Source organism: Leucoraja erinacea, chromosome 15 (assembly GCF_028641065.1).
Source record: "Leucoraja erinacea ecotype New England chromosome 15, Leri_hhj_1, whole genome shotgun sequence".
NCBI classification, from domain to species: domain Eukaryota; kingdom Metazoa; phylum Chordata; class Chondrichthyes; order Rajiformes; family Rajidae; genus Leucoraja; species Leucoraja erinaceus.
In genome coordinates this window covers 33,246,175-33,264,375 of record NC_073391.1, presented here as the reverse complement: position 1 = coordinate 33,264,375, position 18,201 = coordinate 33,246,175, and the positions used below count along the sequence as shown (strand labels likewise).

The 18,201-nt window shown below is 47.3% G+C and overlaps 1 protein-coding gene across 2 annotated transcripts in view; it reads left to right on the top strand.

The window, feature by feature from the left end:
- zgc:171482 (zinc finger protein) overlaps positions 1-18,201 on the top strand; it is a 151,345-nt gene that overhangs the window by 50,204 nt on the left and 82,940 nt on the right. For both annotated transcript variants that reach the window (XM_055647090.1, XM_055647091.1), the window contains 2 exons: positions 9,131-9,290; positions 9,907-10,131. In XM_055647090.1, the coding sequence (XP_055503065.1) occupies positions 9,131-9,290; positions 9,907-10,131 (385 nt within the window). The remainder of the gene's footprint in view (positions 1-9,130; positions 9,291-9,906; positions 10,132-18,201) is intronic.

The window sequence follows — 18,201 nt, the reverse complement described above, 5'->3', positions numbered from 1 at the left end:
CAGCAACTGGCGGGGCAGTTCAGAGGTGGGGTCAGGGGGGTGTCCGCACAGTGACACAGCAGTAGAGTTGCTGCCCCACAGCGCCAGCGACCTATTTACACAGGCAGATGGAGTGGTAAGGAAGGAGTATGGTCTGCTGGCCTTCATCGGATCAGGTCATTGAGTGTAAGAGTCAGTAAGTCATGATGGTGCTTTTCAGGATGGCACAGGGTTGGCACAGTGGCACAGCAGTAGATTTGCTGCCCCACGGCGCCAGGGACCCAGGTTCGATCCTGACTACAGGTGCTGCCTGTACGGAGTATGTACATTCTCCCTGTGACCCCGTGGGTTTTCTGCAGGTGCTCTGGTTTCCTCCCACTCTCTAAAGATGTACAGGCTTGCAGATTAATTGGCTTTGATATAAATTGTCCCTAGGGTGTAGGATAGTGTTAGCGTACGGGGTGAACACTGGTCAGTATGGTGGGCCGAAGGGCTTGTTTCCATGCTGTATCTCCAATGTGGGGAAGCATATCGTTTGGTGCGAGTGTGGGCGCAAGCAAAACATGGAATGAATGCAGGTTTGGCGAAAATCAGCGATGGATGGTCAACGTGGATTTAGTGGGCCGAAGAGCCTGCCTCCTCTCTTTGCAGGTGACCCCCGCATTACAAGAGGCTGGGGGGACAGAGAGGGAATTGAGTTCCTGGAAAACAAACTGAATTGCAATTTTCTGTAATGTAAAACTGTGTCGTCTCTTCTGCTGACAAGTCGTCTCTTCTGGTGACAAGAAATGCGAGTTATAAAAAACATTGTGTTTATTTTACCCAAATTTTATCAGAGCAAAATGTCCTGTACATGTCCCAGTTCTTTTGGTAGTGATTGATACATTTTGTAAAGATGTATTTTCGTTACCCAAACACCATAATATGTAGGTTAGACATATCACTGTATGATTCTACCTAGCCTGAAGAGCATCGGTGAATTCGATGGGATTAGGTTTATTAATGGCACATGTACTGAGGCACAGTGAAAAGATGTGTTTTGCATGCTAGCCAAACAGATCAGACATACCATATATAGATACAATCAAGTCAAACTCAAGTACAATAGGTAGAGCAAAGGGGAAGACACAGAGTGCAGAATATAGTTCTCAGCATTGTAATGCATCAGTTTCATAGACCAAGCGGTGGAGGCAGGTTCTCTGGATGCTTTCCAGAGGCTCTTAAAAATAGTGGAGTCAGGGGATATGGGGAGAAGGCAGGAATGGGGTACTGATTGGGGATGATTAGCCATGATCACATTGAATGGCGGTGCTGGCTCGAAGGGCCAAATGGCCTACTCCTGCACGTATTGTCTATTGTCATGAAGTCCAATGTCCGCAATGAGCCCCCCCCGTCCCTTTCCATCTATTTCCCTCCCTCCAGCTTTACATTTTTACCTCTCCTTATCTGACATCCTTTTGCCTCCTTTTCACCTCTAGCCTTTGTCACTTACGCCACCCATCTGCCAGTCAACCCCCCCCCCGCCTATATCCACCTATCACTTGCCAGGCTTCGTCCTGCCCCGTCATTCTCTCCCAGCTTTCTCCACCCACCGCTGCATCAGTCTGAAGAAGGGCCCCATCCTGGGACGTTGTCTATCCATTCCCTCAACAGATGCTGCCTGACCAGCTGAGCTCCTCCAAGCAATTGTTTTTTTGCTCTAAATAGAAGTTGCTCTAACCGTAGATAGAGTGGATGAGAAGAGGATGTTTCCATGACTGGGAGAGTCTGGGACCAGAGAGCACAGACTCGTCATAAAAGGATGCATCGTTAGAAAGGAGATGAGGAGGAATTTATTTCGCGAGAGGAGGAATTCGTCACCACAGACGACGGCGGAGGCCAAGTCATTGGGTATTTTTAAAACGGAGATTGACAGGGTTTAGATTAGTAAGAACATCAAAGATTACGGGGGGAAGGCAGGAGAATGGGGGTAAGAGGGAAAGACAGATCAGCTTTGATTAAATGGCAGAGTAGACTTGATGGGCCAAAATGTTTCAGTTTTATTTCAAGAGATGCAGCATGGTGTCAGGCCCTTCAGCCCATCAAATCTGCACCGACCTGTTCACATTGGTTCGATCCGACACACTAGGGACAATTTATGTAAGTCAATTAACTGATGGGCCAAATATTTCGGCTCCTATGTCTTCTGAGAAGATCTAACCCAATTTGCACCCCTATGGTTTCATTAATAATAGTAACAGGTTTCTTGCGAAGTGGTAAAAGCACATTAAATGCCTTGTGTTAATGTGACGCTGAGATGGTGAAACGGTTATTGCTGCCCGCTCGATATAGTGTTGGGTTAGGAATCCCATAATATTGATCCAATTCAGTTAATAACTCACAGCAATGCTCTCAGTTTATCAGTGATCTACGTATTGATTTTGTGGACTTGGGACTTAATCACTCCGCAACACTCTGCCTCTCGCTTCCAGAGCAGTGCTGAGTGTTGAGAAGCAAAACCTGCCCTGCCAACTCGTCAACAACAACTCGGGGAATGACTGTAGTGAAACGATGAGACATGCTCAATCTGATAATGGTGCGGGCGGACAGGGAGAAAAATATGCTGTAACTCAGCAGGTCAGGCAGCATCTGGATTTAGAACGGGATTTCGTTTAGTTTAGTTTAGTTTATTGTCACATGCACTGAGGTAAAGTGAGAAGCTTTTGTTGCATGCTAACTAGTCAGCAGAAAGACTGTACATGATTACAATCAAGCCGTCCACAGTGTACAGATACAGGGTAAAGGGAACAATGTTTAGTCCACGATAAAGTCCAGTAAATTCCGATTACAGATAATCCAACGGCCTCTAATGAGGTAGATGGACCTCTCTTTAGTTGTCGATGGATGTTGGTGATGTTTCAGGTTGGGACCCTTCTTCAGACCTAGGGAACGGTGCTGAAGTAACTTAGCGGATCAGGCAGCATCGCTGGAGAACATGGATGGGTGACGTTTTGGGTCGGGTCCCTCCTACAGACGGATTGTGGTTGGATGGAGGGGGGAGGGGGGGAGAAAGCTGGAAGAGAGGAGGGGCAAGGCAAAGTGTGGCAAGTGATAAGTGGATAGAGGGGAGGGGGCTTGACTGGCAGATGGGTGGACAAGGACAGGAAATGAAAAGGAGATAAAAGGGTGTGAGATGGGGAGAGCAGAAGCATAGATTGTGAAGCTAGAGGAAGAGATGTCGGTGGTAGGGGACAAGAGGGGGAAATAGGAATGGGGCTGGAGAAACGGGTGAGCATCCAGGTGGGTCACAGGGACAAGAGGGGGCGGGGGCAAACAAAGGGGAGGGGGAAGTATGTTTGCTACCTAAAATTGGAGATTGTTCATACTGTTGAGTTGCAAGCTACCCAAGTGGAATATGAGGTGCTGTTCCTCCTTTTGTATGTGGCTCACTCTGGCAATGGAGGAGGCCCAGGACAGAAAGGTCAGTGTGGGGATGGGAAGGGGGGTTGGAATGGGAGATCCAGCCACCCTTGGCGGACCGAGCGCAAGTGTTCGGCGAAACAGTCGCTGAACCTACGCTTGGTCTCGCCAGTGTAATGGAGGCCACGTGAGAAACATTGAATGCTGTGGATGAGGTTAGAGGAGGTCCACGTCAACCTCTATCTCACCTGGAAGGACTGCTGTGGACCCTGTGTGGAGGTGAGTAGGAGGTGTAGGGACAGGTTGTTACATCAGTCATCTAATGCAACTACCTGCAAACGAAGGGATTTGACAGCAGCTGAGGACACGAGGACTATAGTGAGATCTTTACAGGGAGATTAAATGTATGCTTTAAATTTGGCTGCTGTTGCTTTTAGCAATGGCACACTGCGACCATCTGATGATGGCCTCACTCCAGCAATGGAGGAGGCCCAGGACGGAAAGGTCAATGTGGGAATGGGAAGGGGAGTTAAAATGGTTAGAAATCGGGAGACCCTGCAGGCCTTGATCGACCGAGTACGTGGTCGGCGAAAAATTGACACCTTGGGAACATTGAATGCTGTGGATGAGGTTAGAGGAGGTGCATGTGGACCTCTATCCCACCTGCTGTGGTCCCTGTATGGTGGTGAGTAGGAGGTGTAAGGACAGGTGTTACATCAGTAATGTAATGCATCTGCCTGTAAACGCAGGGATTTGACAGCAGCTGAGGATGCAAGGGCTATATATAGATCTTTACAGGATGGGAGAGAGACCCTTGAAAGTAATCCACCACTCATTGCAACACCCTAATTTTTTCCCTGTTCTTTGTTTGCCCAGGGAGTGGTGGGTATGGCCATCCCGTCCATCAATGATTTGGATGAAGGGATTCAAAGTAACATTAGCAAATTTGCAGATGACACAAAGCTGGGTGGCAGTGTGAACTGTGAGGAGGATGCTATGAGAATGCAGGGTGACTTGGACAGGTTGGGGGAGTTGGCAGATGCATGGCAGATGAGGTTTAATGTGGATAAATGTGAGGTTATCCACTTTGGTATCAAAAACAGGAAGGCAGGTTACTATCTAAATGGCGTCAAGTTGGAAAAAGGAGAAGTACAACGGGATCTGGGGGTCCTTGTTCATCAGTCTATGAAAGTAAGCATGCAGGTACAGCAGGCAGTGAAGAAAGCGAATGGCAAATTGGCCTTTATAACAAGAGGAGTCGAGTATAGGAGCAAAGTACATGTTCCCGCTGTTGGGGGAGTCCAGAACCAGGGCCCACAGTTTAAGAATAAGGGATAAGCCATTCAGAACTGAGACGAGGAAACACTTTTTCTCACAGAGAGTTGTCTGTGGAATTCTCTGCCTCGGAGGGCGGTGGAGGCCGGTTCTCTGGATACTTTCAAGGGAGAGCTAGACAGAGCTCTTAAAGATAGCGGAGTCAGGGGATATGGGGAGAAGGCAGGAACGGGGTACTGATTGGGGATGATTAGCCATGATCACATTGAATGGCGGTGCTGGCTCGAAGGGCCAAATGGCCTACTCCTGCACCTATTGTCTATTGTCTATTGACCAGCCGGTCACGTCTTCCTGCTCTACATTTTGCAATTGCCACACTCTTATCCATGTTCTCCCCTCTAACTGTTCCCATTCCTCATTGACCAGTCAACCTTGTTTCCATGGTCAGTGCAGTTTTACCCCTATCAGAGACATCCCTCCCACCCTCCTTGCATGGAACAGTGCAGCACAACAACCACAGGCCCTTCGGCCCACAATGTTCATGCTGAGCATCTTAATGAGCATGGTAGTTTAGTTTGTAGACACAAAATGCTGGAGTAACTCAGCGGGTCTGGCAACACCACCTGAGAAAAGGACTAGTTGACGTTTCGGGTCAGAACCCTTCTTCAGATTGGTTTTGTTTAGAGATACAGCATGGAAACAGGCCCTTCAGCCCACAGAGTCCATGCCAACCAATGACACATATACCATTTGTACCCTACAAACCAGGGGCAATTTATAGGAGCCAATTAAACTGCAAATCTGTATGTCTTTGGGATATGGTAGGAAACTGCCGCACCTGGAGAAAATCCACGTGGTCATCGGGACAAACGTACAGACGGAGTCCATGGTCATGATCAAACCCGGGGCTCTGGTGCTGTGAGGCAGCAACTCTACTGCTGCACCACTGTGCTGCAGATATTGACTCCATCCCAGTTCTGACAAAGGGTCTTCGACCTGAACCATTGACTCTATTTCTCTTCCCACAGATGCCGCCTGACCAGCTGAGTATTTCCACCATTTTCTGGTTAGAAACATAGAAGCATGGAAAATAGGTGCAGGAGGAGGCCATTCGGCCCTTCGAGCCAGCACCGCCATCAATTGTGATCATGGCTGATCGTCCCCAATCAATAACTCGTGCCTGCCTTCTCCTCATATCCCTTGACCCCACTAGCCCGTAGAGCTCTATCTAACTCTCTCTCAAATCCATCCAGTGATTTGGCCTCCACTGCCCTCTGTGGCAGGGAATTCCACAAGTTCACAACTCTCTGGGTGAAAAAGTTTTTTCTCACCTCAGTCTTAAATGGCCTCCCCTTTATTCTAAGACTGTGGCCCCTGGTTCTGGACTCGCCCAACATTGGAAACAGTTTTGATTATGATTATGAACTCCTTCAGGAATACCGGGTAATGTCAATGTTAGGTTTTATGCTTCCAGGTGCTGCAGTTATATTTTTTTGATGTCCACAATTGCATCAATTATTTGGCTGAGAGCCCAAACGTAAATGTTTCATTGAGTTTGTAGCTGGAGCAATTTAGCTGCAACCAGGTATAGTTCAGAGGAAATTCATCACACTTAAGAAAGGAGTTTAGAGGTTGGGAGGTCTTGTTACAGTTACATAAGGCACTGGTGGGGCCACATTTAGAGTATTGTGTTCAGTTCTGGTCACCATGTTACGGGAAAGATACATTGAGCTAGAAAGGATGCAGAGAAGCTTTAGGAGGATGTTGCCAGGACTAGAGGGCCTGAGCTACAGGGAGAGGTTGAGCAGGCTAGGACTTTATTCCTTGGAGCACAGGAGGATGAGGAGTGATCTTATAGTGGTGTACAAAATTATGAGAGGAATAGTTTGGGTAAATGCACAGTCCTGTGCCCAGAGTGGGGGATTCGAGAACCAGAGGATATACTGTAGGTTGCAAGTGAAGGGGGATGTAATAGGAATCTAAGGGGTAATTTTTTTTACACAAAGAGTGGTGGGTGTATGGAAGAAGCTGCCAGAGGAGGTAGTTGAAGCAGGTACTATAACAACATTTAACAGACACTTGTACATGTACATGGATAGGAAAGGTTTAGAGGGATATGAGTCCATTGACAGCATATAGAATTAGCTTAGATAATCTTGGACTGAAGTATAACTCCTACTGTATAACTCAATGACACACACACCAGACACACCTATCCTACACTAATCCCGTTTATTTCCCCCACATTTCCAGGGTGAATGTACAAACTCCATACAGGCAGCGCCCGTAGTCGGGATCGAACCTGGGTCTCTGGCGCTGTGAGGCCGCAACTCTACCACTGCGCCACCATGCCAGCCAGTGTAAGCTGGGGTGTCACAGTGGTGCGGAGTTACAGTTAGAGTCAGACCAGCGGTGGTTGGTTCAGCTGTGATCTAATTGAGAGACAGGCCAGACTCGAGGTCCTCCAAGGATCTATCTCCTACCCTGCAGGAGGATGAACACCCAGGAGATGCGGAGTTGGAACATCTTGGCTTCAATGATAAGCCAGTGAATAGATTTGCATCAACGTGTGCACTGACTGCGATTTGCGCATCTCTGAACATTTGCTCCATCTGTCGAGTGAGAACTCCACACACCATTTCCCTCCGAGCTGTGTTTACTGGGGGCTTGGCCAGGATGTTCTTTAACTCCACTCATTTCTCCGGCTGTCAAACGGAGATCTTCACCTTCGGGAGACAGACACAAAGTGCTGGAGACACTCAGCGGGTCAGGTGGCGTCTGCGGAGAAAAAGGGTGGGTGATGTTCTGGGTCGGGACCCTTTCCTCCTCCCCACCTATCTCCCTCACTCTACCCCTTATCATTCTCCCTTGCTTAGTCTCACCCCGGTCACTCCCTCTTCTCCCCTCTCCCAAGAGGTACAGAAGTGCCTCTCCAAACACACACCTCCAGATTCAGGGACAGTTTCTTCCCAGCTGTTATCAGGCAGCTGAACCGTCCTCTCACCGTCTAGAGAGCGGTCCCGACCTCCCATCTACCTCATTGGAGACCTTCAAGCTATCACTAAATGGACTTTATCTTGCACGAAACATTATTCCCTCTATCCTGTATCTGTACACTGTGGACTCTGTTTATTTAGGTCTACGTTTATTATTGTCACCTGTACTGAGGTACAGTGAAAAGCTTTTGATTTTCATGCTATCCAATCGGATCAGATAATACTAAACATAAATACCATCAAGACAAACTCAAGTACATTAGGAAGAACAAAGGGGAAGATACAGTGCAGAATATAGTTCTTATCATTGTAATGCATCCGTTCCAGAGACAAAGTCCAATGTCGTAATGGGGTAGAGGTTGAATCGCACAGTACCCCAGCTTGTGGAAGAACCGTTCTGTAGCTTGATAACAGAGGGGAAGAAGCTGTTCTTGAATCTGGCGGTGGGTTGCTTTCAAGCTTCTGTACCATCTGCCCGGACGGGAGTTATGATGTTGGGTGTCGGCAAACTACCTGGTACCTTTTCATTTCACCCATCGCTGGATGGAGGTTCTCAGCCAACAGGTGAAACTGGAGGACGAACATGATGGTGAGTCCCAGGCGCTGGTCAAATGAACAAACCACAGTCAGTGCAAGGGATGAGTAGCAGTGAGAGACATCATTTCCCTCACTGCTGTTATAGGCATAGAGTCATACAGCACGGGCAGAGGCCCTTCAGCCCAATACCTCCATGCTGACCAAGATGCCCCATCTACATTAGTCCCACCTGCCCGCGTTGGGCCCATATCCCTCGAAACCTGTCCTATCCCTGTTCCTGTCCAAGTGACTTGTAAGTTCCAGAAGGGTTGAATCTTGCTGTGTATTTAAACTGCCTTTCGTGTGAGACTGATCAGGATTGGTGGTCAGCAGATCGGCAGTGAAGTTTGTTTGATCATCCTTCCTCTTTCTCTCTTCCTTCCCCTCCATCTCTCCCTCTCTCCATCTCTCACCCCACCCCTTCTCTCCATCCTATCTCCATCACTCGCTTTCTCTTACCCTCTCTCCCTCCCCCTCTCTCCCCCCCCCCCTCTCCCCCCCTTCTCTCTCATCCCCTCTCTCTTCCCCTCTCTACCCCTCTCTCTCTCCCCCTCTATCCCCGCTCTAAACCCCCCCCCTCCTCTCTCCCCCCACTCTCTCCCGTCACCTCTCTCTCTCCCCCCCCTCTCCCCCCCTCTCCCTCTCTCCCTCTTTCTCTCCTTCCTTCCATCCCTCTCTCTCTCTGTCACTCCCCACCCCTCTCTCTCTCTCTCCCTTCCATCTATCCCTCTCTCCCTCCACTTCTCTCTCCTCCCTCTCTCTCCCCCTCTCCCCCCCCCTCTCTCTCTCCTTCCTCTCTCTCTCTCCCCCTTTCCCTCTCCCTCTCCCCCTCCCACTCCCTCCCTCTCCCCCCCTCCCCTCCCTCTCTCTCCCCCCTCCCCTCCCCCCCTCTCCCCGCTTGCTAGGACAGTGATGACAGGGAGGTGGACAGGACCAAGTGCTGTACCCTCTGCAACATGTTCTTCACCTCAGTGATCGTCGCCCAGTCCCACTACCAGGGCAAAACGCACGCCAAGAGGATGCGGCTGGTGCTGGGAGAGTCGCCGGTGCCCGCGCCCACAGCAGGTAAGCCTCCTCGGCAGATCCCACTCCTCCCTCCGTGCATCAACCCAATGCTTCAATGGTACGTTATGATCACAGTGAAATGCTTTGTTTTGCATGCAACCCGGTCAAATCAGACAGCGGGCCTGACCGAGACAGTACACAAGTGCCGACGCCTTTCGGCACCAACAAAGTTACAAAAGTTCACCGAACATTCCTATCTACAGCCTGCCGCCGCACGTTGATGTAGCTCCCCCACCCACCCTGGTTCCCCATAGCTCTCAGTGGCCCCCTCCCCAGCACATGATCCATATCCCCCCCCAGTCCCTGCATATCCATGGGCCTCTTCAATACCACAATCATATCTGCCTCCACCCCCACCCCTGGCAGTACGTTCCAGGCACCCACCGCCCTCTGTGTAAGGACACTTGTCCCGCACGTTCTCTTAAATCTGTATAACTATGCCCTCTGGTCTATCCCTATCCAAACGTTCCTGTGCACACTAATCCTGCATGAATCCCAACCTATCCACGTTCTCCAGAGGTGTTGCCTGACCCGCTGAGTTACTCCAGCTTTCTGTGTCAATCTTTCCAGTTTCTAGATGTGATTTTTACCCTGTAATTATTATTTTATATCCCAGAGTCCTCTCCCGAATCGCTGCCTCCTGTGACCCCCATCTTCCCCGGCCTGGGCTCCGTCACGGACAACGGAGACTCGGCCAAGTTCTGCCGTCTCTGCAGCGCCTGGTTTAACAACCCCATGATGGCCCAACAGCACTACGAGGGCAAGAAGCACAAGAAGAATGCGGCCAGGGTCAAGCTACTGCAGCAGCTGGGAAAGACGCTGGACTCCGAGGCTCTCAGAGGTACGTTGACCCCTCGCCATCTCCCCTCCTCGCCTGCTGGCCACAATCCCCAGTGCACTCTGAATATATGCTCTCTCTCCCTCTCCCTTTCTCCCTTCTTCCCCACTCCCTCCTTCCTTCCCTCTCCGTTCTTCCCTCTCTTTCATCATCCCCCCCCTCCCCCCTCCCCCTCCCCCCCCCCCTTCCCTCTGTCTCCTCCTCCCTCCTCCTCCTCCCTCTCTCTCCCCTCCCCCCCCCTCTCCCTCTCTCCCTCTCTCCCTCTCTCCCTCTCTCTCTCTCTCTCTGACCCTCTTCCCCCCCTCCTCCCTCTCCCCCTCTTTTATTTAACCCCATCTATCCCTTCACGCTTTCTCCTTCATTCTCTTCCTCTCTATCTCATTCTCTCTTTCACTCCCTCTCTCACACTCCCACCTCTCTCTCTCGCTCTCTCAATCTCTCCCACGCCTCTTGTTCACTTCTCTCACTGTCTTGTTCCCTCCCTCACTCTCCCTCACTCACTTCTTCTCTCGACATTCTGCGCTCTGTATCTTCCCCTTTGCGTCACCTGTTGTACTTGAGTTTAGCATGGCTGTGTTTATGTACAATATTATCTGGTCTGATTGAGTAGCGTGTAAAACAAAGCTTTGTACTGTACCTCTTGCATTGCCCTTGCCGACTGGTTGCATGGACCATGTATTGTATTGTATATCTTTATTGTCATTTCCTGAGTATTCACATACCCAGAGGAAACAAAAAAACGTTGCTCAACCAGTGTCCATTCAGTGTGCATTAAAAATAAATAGAAATAAAAATACATATATGATGAACAAATTAACGCTCTACTAAACATCAACAGGCGTTCCGATCGGCAGCGGCACGACAGTGGCTCTGCTGCAGTGTGTCCAGGTTGGTGGTTGGTGCGCGATACTTTGGCAGGGGGCAAAGTCCGTTTATCAGTCTTATAGCCTGCGGGAAGAAGCTGAGGAGCATCCTGCTGGATTTGCAGCTAATGTTTAGCTCTGCCTGGGGGTCTGCAGTCACCCCACTGGGAAGGGAGGTATCGGGGTAGTTGAGGAGGTGGTAACCAGTCAAGAGTGTTTTATTGTCATAAAAGTCCCCGAATGGAACAATGAAATTGTTACTTGAGGAGCAGCAACACAGGTTTGTAAACACGGTACTCAATATATATTATAATGAACACAAAAACTGTTTGTAGTTTAGTTGGTGCTTGTGGTGTTCAATAGTCTGATGTTTCGTTTAGTTTAGAGATGCAGCGCGGAAACAGGCCCTTCGGCCCATCGTGTCCGTGCCGACCAGTGATCCCCGCATATTAACAATATCCTACACACACTAGTGGCAATTTGTACATTTGGTTGTGTTTGGTTTAGATTAGTTTAGTTTCATTTAGTTTCACTTAGAGATACAGCGTGGAAACAGGCCCTTCGGCCCACCGAGTCCGTGCCAACCAGCGATCACCCTGTACACTAGCACTATCCTACACACTTGGGACAGTTTACTGAAACCAATTAACCTGCAAAACTGCATGTCTTTGGGATTTGGGAGGAAACCGGAGCACCCGGGGAAAACCCACGCGGTCACAGGGAGAACGTGCAAACTCCGCACAGACAGCACTTGCAATCGGGATCAAACCTGGGTCTCTGGTGCTGTGAGGCAGCAACTCTACCCGCTGCGCCACTTTGCCTGCTGCCATTTGTGGGATTGTACACGTTAGCTCCCGTGCTTCCAGCGTTACAATGGCGACAAGAACGAACAACCGTACCTCTGGTGGCCTTCGACTTGTGCAAGGCGCTATAAAGATGCACGATCACGCCCTATTTCCTCACCGTTCGCTCAGCTATGACCGGCTGTGGCAGCTTTTCACAGGCAGCTTCCATAATCCAGCAATGGCAGTAGTTTTAAGGTGGTCTGGGGATATATCCTGTGATCAGAAAAGGCAAATTCTTTCCTGAATTGGACCCAAGCCAGGATGTATAATTAAAGGTCCATCAGTTTCCGACTCGTGGCTCCCATGGTAATAAAACAATGCAGCAAAACCACATGCAGGATACAGAAATCTGCAAATGGTCCTCTGGACTAATTCAACAGTCATTACTAATGCATTTATTTGCTATATACAGTAAATCATACTCGAGGCTGTTTTTAGTTTCAGAGATACAGGCTCTTCGGCCTACCAAGTCAGCGCCGATCAGAGGCCACCTGTACATAGGTTCTACACTACACACTAGGGACAATTTACAGAAGCCATTTAACCCACAAACCTCCACGTCTTTTGAGTGTGGGAGGAAACTGCAGCACCCAAATAAAACCCACGCGGTCACAGGGTGAAGGTACAATCTCTGTACAGACAGCACCCGTAGTCAGGATCGAACCCGGGACTCTGGCGCTGTCTGGCAGCAACTCTACCGCTGCGTCACTGTGCCGCCTTAGTCGGGAAAGAGAAGTTAAGGTGTAGCATTTATAGAATCATACAGCATGAAAACAGGCCCTCTTGCCCAACTTACCCATACTAACCAACATACCCCCAACTAAGCCTATCCCATCTGCCTGTTAGCCCATGTCCCTCTGAACCTTTCCTATCCAAGTACCTGTCCAAATGCCTTTTAAATTTTCCTATAGTACCTGCCTCAATTAGCTCCTCTGGCAGCTCCTCTACCCACTACCCTCTGTGTGGAATAGTTACCCCTCAAGTTCCTAATAAATCTTTCCCTTCTCACCTTAAACCCACGTCCTCTATTTCTTGAGTTCTCCACTCTGGGCAAAAGACTCTTTGCATTCATCCTATCTATTCCCCTCAAGATATTATGCTCTTGCATAAGATCACCCCTCCACCTCCTGCTCTCCAAGGGATAAAGTCATAGCCTGCCTGAGACAGCATCATCAGATCCTGCCCATTGCACCAAGACTGATTTGTGTCAATAAGAATGCAGATATAATGCACATCAATTTATTGATTGAAATCGAGTCTAATGTTTAGTTAAAGCTGGAATGTAATGGAGGGTTTACATGCAGAATAACAGATCCCTAGGAGTGAGTTACAGGCTGGGATCTAATCCACCTTTGGGGTTTATATATGGAATAACAGATCCCTGGTAGGTTACAGGCTGGGATCTAATCCAGGGGTCGGAATGTGATTCTTTTTTTCCCCCACACCATCCTGCCTCTCATGTGTAAATTGTCTGCAACCTTTCAGCTGTAAAACCCCTCCCCTCGATGTCCTTTCAGACTGCTCTCTGGCCCACCCTAGCCTGAGATGGCACCAATATCCCTCCCTCCTCTCTCCTTATCTGACATTGTTTTGTCATTTTGTCTCCTTTTTTCAACCTTCTGTCTCCTTTTCACCTCCAGCCTTTGTCACTTACTCCACCCATCTCCATCTCCCACCTGTATCCACCTTTCATTTACCTGGCTTTGTCCCGTCCCCACCTCTGTTTTCCAGCTCTCTCCCCCCTCCCCCCTCCCCCCTCCCAACTACAATCAGTCTGAAGAAGGGTCTTGACCCGAACGTTGTCAGTCTATGTTTTCCAGAGATGCTGCCTGACCCACTGAGTTACTCCAGCATTTTGTGTTCTATTACAAAGTATATCCTGACAGCACCAACTTGCATTCAGACTAGCGTAAGTGGGGCATCTTGGTCGGCGTGGATGAGTTGGGCTGAAGGGCTCTATAACTCCATGACTTGTTCTATCTTCCTTATTAAATTTAGGAAATACATTAGCCCTCCTCTGCTTCCCCGTAACGATTCCCATTGCTCATGAATTTTTATCTGTCTGCGATATTCCCTAGCTTGTTTTAATATGTGCAGTTTCAATCCATCAGAGTTTGATTAGTTTATCAATGATCTGCTCATATTCCATCTTAAATGTCCCTTTTACACGTTCAGCAAATGTCACATCCACCACGTTAGTCTGCTGGGTAATCTCACAGACAAAGTCATCAACTAATACCTTTGCTCTAACGTTGCCATTAGCCCTGAGTTTATCGTGTGTGACTTTTAGTGATTAGATTTCCCATTCTGATTTTTCTCTTGATATTAAGGTTCCTTATCAAATATTTTACAATTTCTCTTCATGTTCCTTGATAATTTAATTCCATGGTTTTCAAAGCATCCTAATTGCTTTTTGGCTTCGCTCCGAACTTTTTTACATTCGCTTTTATCATTTTGGCCTTTGCACTCCATATACAGAGTAGATTCCTTTATCCTGAGTTTCAATTTTGCTGGTGTCTTTTTATTCATTACTATTCAGTTTATCGTAGGTTCAATCCATGGTGTTTTTCTCTTAGACTATTAATTACCATTTTAATTATTTAAAGCAAGTAACAGGCTCTTCGGCCCACTAATTCCATACTGACAAGCACTAATCAGAAACTAATACTAAAGCCTGTTTCCGTGCAGTAACTCCAAAACTAAAATAAAAAAACTAAGGCTGGAACTGAGACGAAGATGGGATTAGCCATGCCCTCGCTGGACAGGAGCAAACCAAGGGCTCTTTTGTTGCTTCCTCTGGCCTTAGAAATATCCATGATGCATGCCATTGCAATAGACAATAGGTGCAGGACTAGGCCATTCGGCCCTTCGAGCCAGCGCCGACATTCAATGTGATCATGGCTGATCATGCCCAATCAGTACCCCGTTCCTGCCTTCTCCCCATATCCCCTGACTCAGCTATCTTTAAGAGCCCTATCTAGCTCTCTCTTGAAAGTATCCAGAGAACCGGCCTCCACCGCCCTCTGAGGCAGATAATTCCACAGACTCACAACTCTCTGTGAGGAAAAAGTGTTTCCTCGTCTCCGTTCTAAATGGCTTACTGTTAAACTGTGGCCCCTGGTTCTGGACTCCCCCAACATCGAGAACATGTTTCCTGCCTCTAGCGTGTCCAAACCCTTAACAATCTTACATGTTTCAATAAGATACCCTCTCATCCTTCTAAACTCCGGAGTATGCAAGCCCAGCCGCTCCATTCTCTCAGCATATGACAGTCCCACCATCCCGGGAATTAACCGTGTAAACCAACGCTGCACCCCTTCAATAGTATTCCCTATAGTTCTCGATGTTCTCCACAATACATCGTAAGACCAAACATCTCAACCTTTTATTCCTAAACTATAATTTTGCTAAATGGCTCCTACAACATAATCATGATCGTATTATTCTTGAAAATTAAATTAAGCAAATAATATGTTGAATTACTGCAACTGGGAAATTTTATGTAATTGTTTAAAACTGATGTCACCTCTTTGAAAAGTCAAACACTTTAATGCTATTTTAACAGATAGTTATTTTAAAAAGGGCTGTCCAATTATCGAATTAAAAATTAGTTAACACAGTAAACATTTACTCACCGTTCACTGTTTGGTTTAGTTTAGTTTTGTTTAGAGATCCAGCATGGAAACAGGCCATTCGACCCACCGAGTCCTGGCCGACCAGCGATCACCCCGTACACTAGCACTATCCTACACACTTGGGACAATTCACAGAACCTACAAACCTGCACGTCTTTGGAGTGTGGGAGGAAACTGGTGCACCTGGAGGAAGCCCACGTGGACACAGGGAGAGCGTGCAAACTTCGTAAAGACAGCGCCCGTAGTCAGGATCGAGCCCAGGTCACTGGTGCTGTCAGGCAGCAACTCTACGGCTGCGCCACTGTACCGCCCAATTATTAATTGATATATAGTTAAAAAACACATAGTGCTGGAGTAACTCAGTGGGTCATCAGGGAGAATGTGGATAGGTGATGCTTTGAGATGCGATCCTCCTTCAGACTGGGGATAAACTGCTTTTCAGCCGTGTGGCCCTGTCCCACTGTACGAGGTAATTCAAGAGTTCTCCCAAGTTTTCCCCTGATTCGAACTCGGAGAATGTCCATAGCGGATCCGTTGGAGTTCGTGGATGTCTCGTAGCGGCTCGTACGAGTAAAAAGTAACAATATTTTTCATCACGAGTATTTTTTTACTCGTGGACATTTTTCACAGTGTTGACAAAACGTCACGAGTTTACCGGATTTCCCGAGTACTTACCGTTAGCATTACGAGCCGCTACAGGACATCCACGAACTCCCACGGACCCGCTACGGACATTCTCTGAGTTCGAATCAGGGGAAAACTCAGGAGAACTCTTAAATTACCTCGTACAGTGGGACAGGCCCTTAAGTAAAGTAGCATCTTTAAAATGGCTAATATCGGATTAAATAATATAGAGGATTAAATACTGTATTTACGTAGGTTCTTGGTGAGCTTGCATTGGTACTGGCATTCGTTTTTAATTGTCACGTGTACCGAGATACAGTGAAAAGCTTTTGTTTGCGTGCAATGTAGTCAAGTCATACTATACATAAGTTAGCAATGTTACAAAATTTTGAGATTTTCAAAATCAAGTCTTTAATGTATCCCATGAGATAAAGCATTAAAACAAGTTTAATTTGATACCTAATTCACTTTCATATCTTCAGTATTAAAAAAGTTATGGCCATTTTCATACTCGGAAATTGGCATCTTGTTCCCTATTGCTTTTTCATTGACTTAACTCAAAAGCTGTGATCGAGAACATTTAAAAGCCGATAACTTTCTTAAAATTTACGAGAACTGAAAGAAATTTTCAGTTATTATAAATTGAAGCATTCTGAAACAAATATGAAACAATCTTACTTAGATGACTTGAAATTAAAGCATATAATTAGTTAGTTATCTAATTGTAGCTAATTACAAAATTCAATTACTAGATCTAAACATCTATCCATTTCTTAAGAATAGATTAACATTTTTAAATATCCTAAGTGTCCAAATAACATTCACACAAGAATTCAGAATATAACATAATTTTTAAATCTCATTGTCATGGGTTTATAGGCCAAATGGAAGGATGTTTAATACCTGTAAATTAATGGCCATTTAAATCAGCTTGTGAGTGGGATTTTCTGGAACGGGACCATTTGGAACGTTCAGGGTGCGGTGAATTTAGTCCCCCATATCAGCAGCAAATACACTGCCGGTTCTTCCGGGAAAAAATCACTGTTTCGCAACTTAAAATGTGAATTAAATACATCTTTAGAAACACTTTTATACTACTTTCTTTTACCTGGTCCTCCATAAAATCCGTCCCCGTTTTCGGCATTGACGGCTTCAGAAGCTGATTTTAAAATCATTCTAGTGATGAACTTGTCGGGTGAATGTTTTTTAAAAACGCACAGAACGGCCGTAGGAACGGTTCTTTAGCAACATCTTGCACTCCAACAATTATAATTCAGGACCAGGTCGGGAAAAAACTCAGAGAAGTGAGAAGAGGTAATGACTGGGATGGGACAAGCCTTTGATTATGTCAGCTACTTTTCCGAGGCAGCGTGAAGTGTAAATGGAGTCGATGGTGGGAAGCCTGGACTGTGTGATGGACTGGGCTACATCCACAACTTTCTGCAATTTCTCACGGTCCAAGGCAGAGCTGTTCCCAAAACGAGCTATGATGCATCCCAATAGGATACTTTCTGTGGCACGTCTGTACAAGTTTATAAGGGTTGCTGGAGACGTGCCAAACTTCTCCTGCCACGGGTGGTGGTGGTGGAGGCAGATACGAGAGTGACTTTTAATAGATTTTACAATAGAAATATGGAATGGAGGGTTATGGATTATGTGCAGACAGATAAGAGTTGGCAGCATCTCACCCCAGCCACAGTCTGTTTACCCTCCTCCCAACCGGGAGGCGCTACAGGTCTCTCCGTTGCCGGACCAGCAGGCCCAGCAACAGCTTCTTCCCTGCGGCTGTTACATTACTTAACTCTGTACCTCGGTGATTGCCAGTCACCCCTCCCCCCCCCCGACACCCCTTCCCCCCGGAAAAAATTGCACTACGACGCCTGTATGTACGTATATATATATTTATTGCTCATTATTCTATGTTCGCTCTTCTGGGGAGATGCTAACTGCATTTTGTTGTCTCTGTACTGTACATTGCACAATGACAATAAAGTTTGAATCTGAAGCTGAATCTGATCTGTGGAGAACATGAATAGGCGGGGTGGCACAGTGGTGCAGTTGATGCCTTACAGCGCCATGGACTAGGGTTCAATCCTGACGATGGCT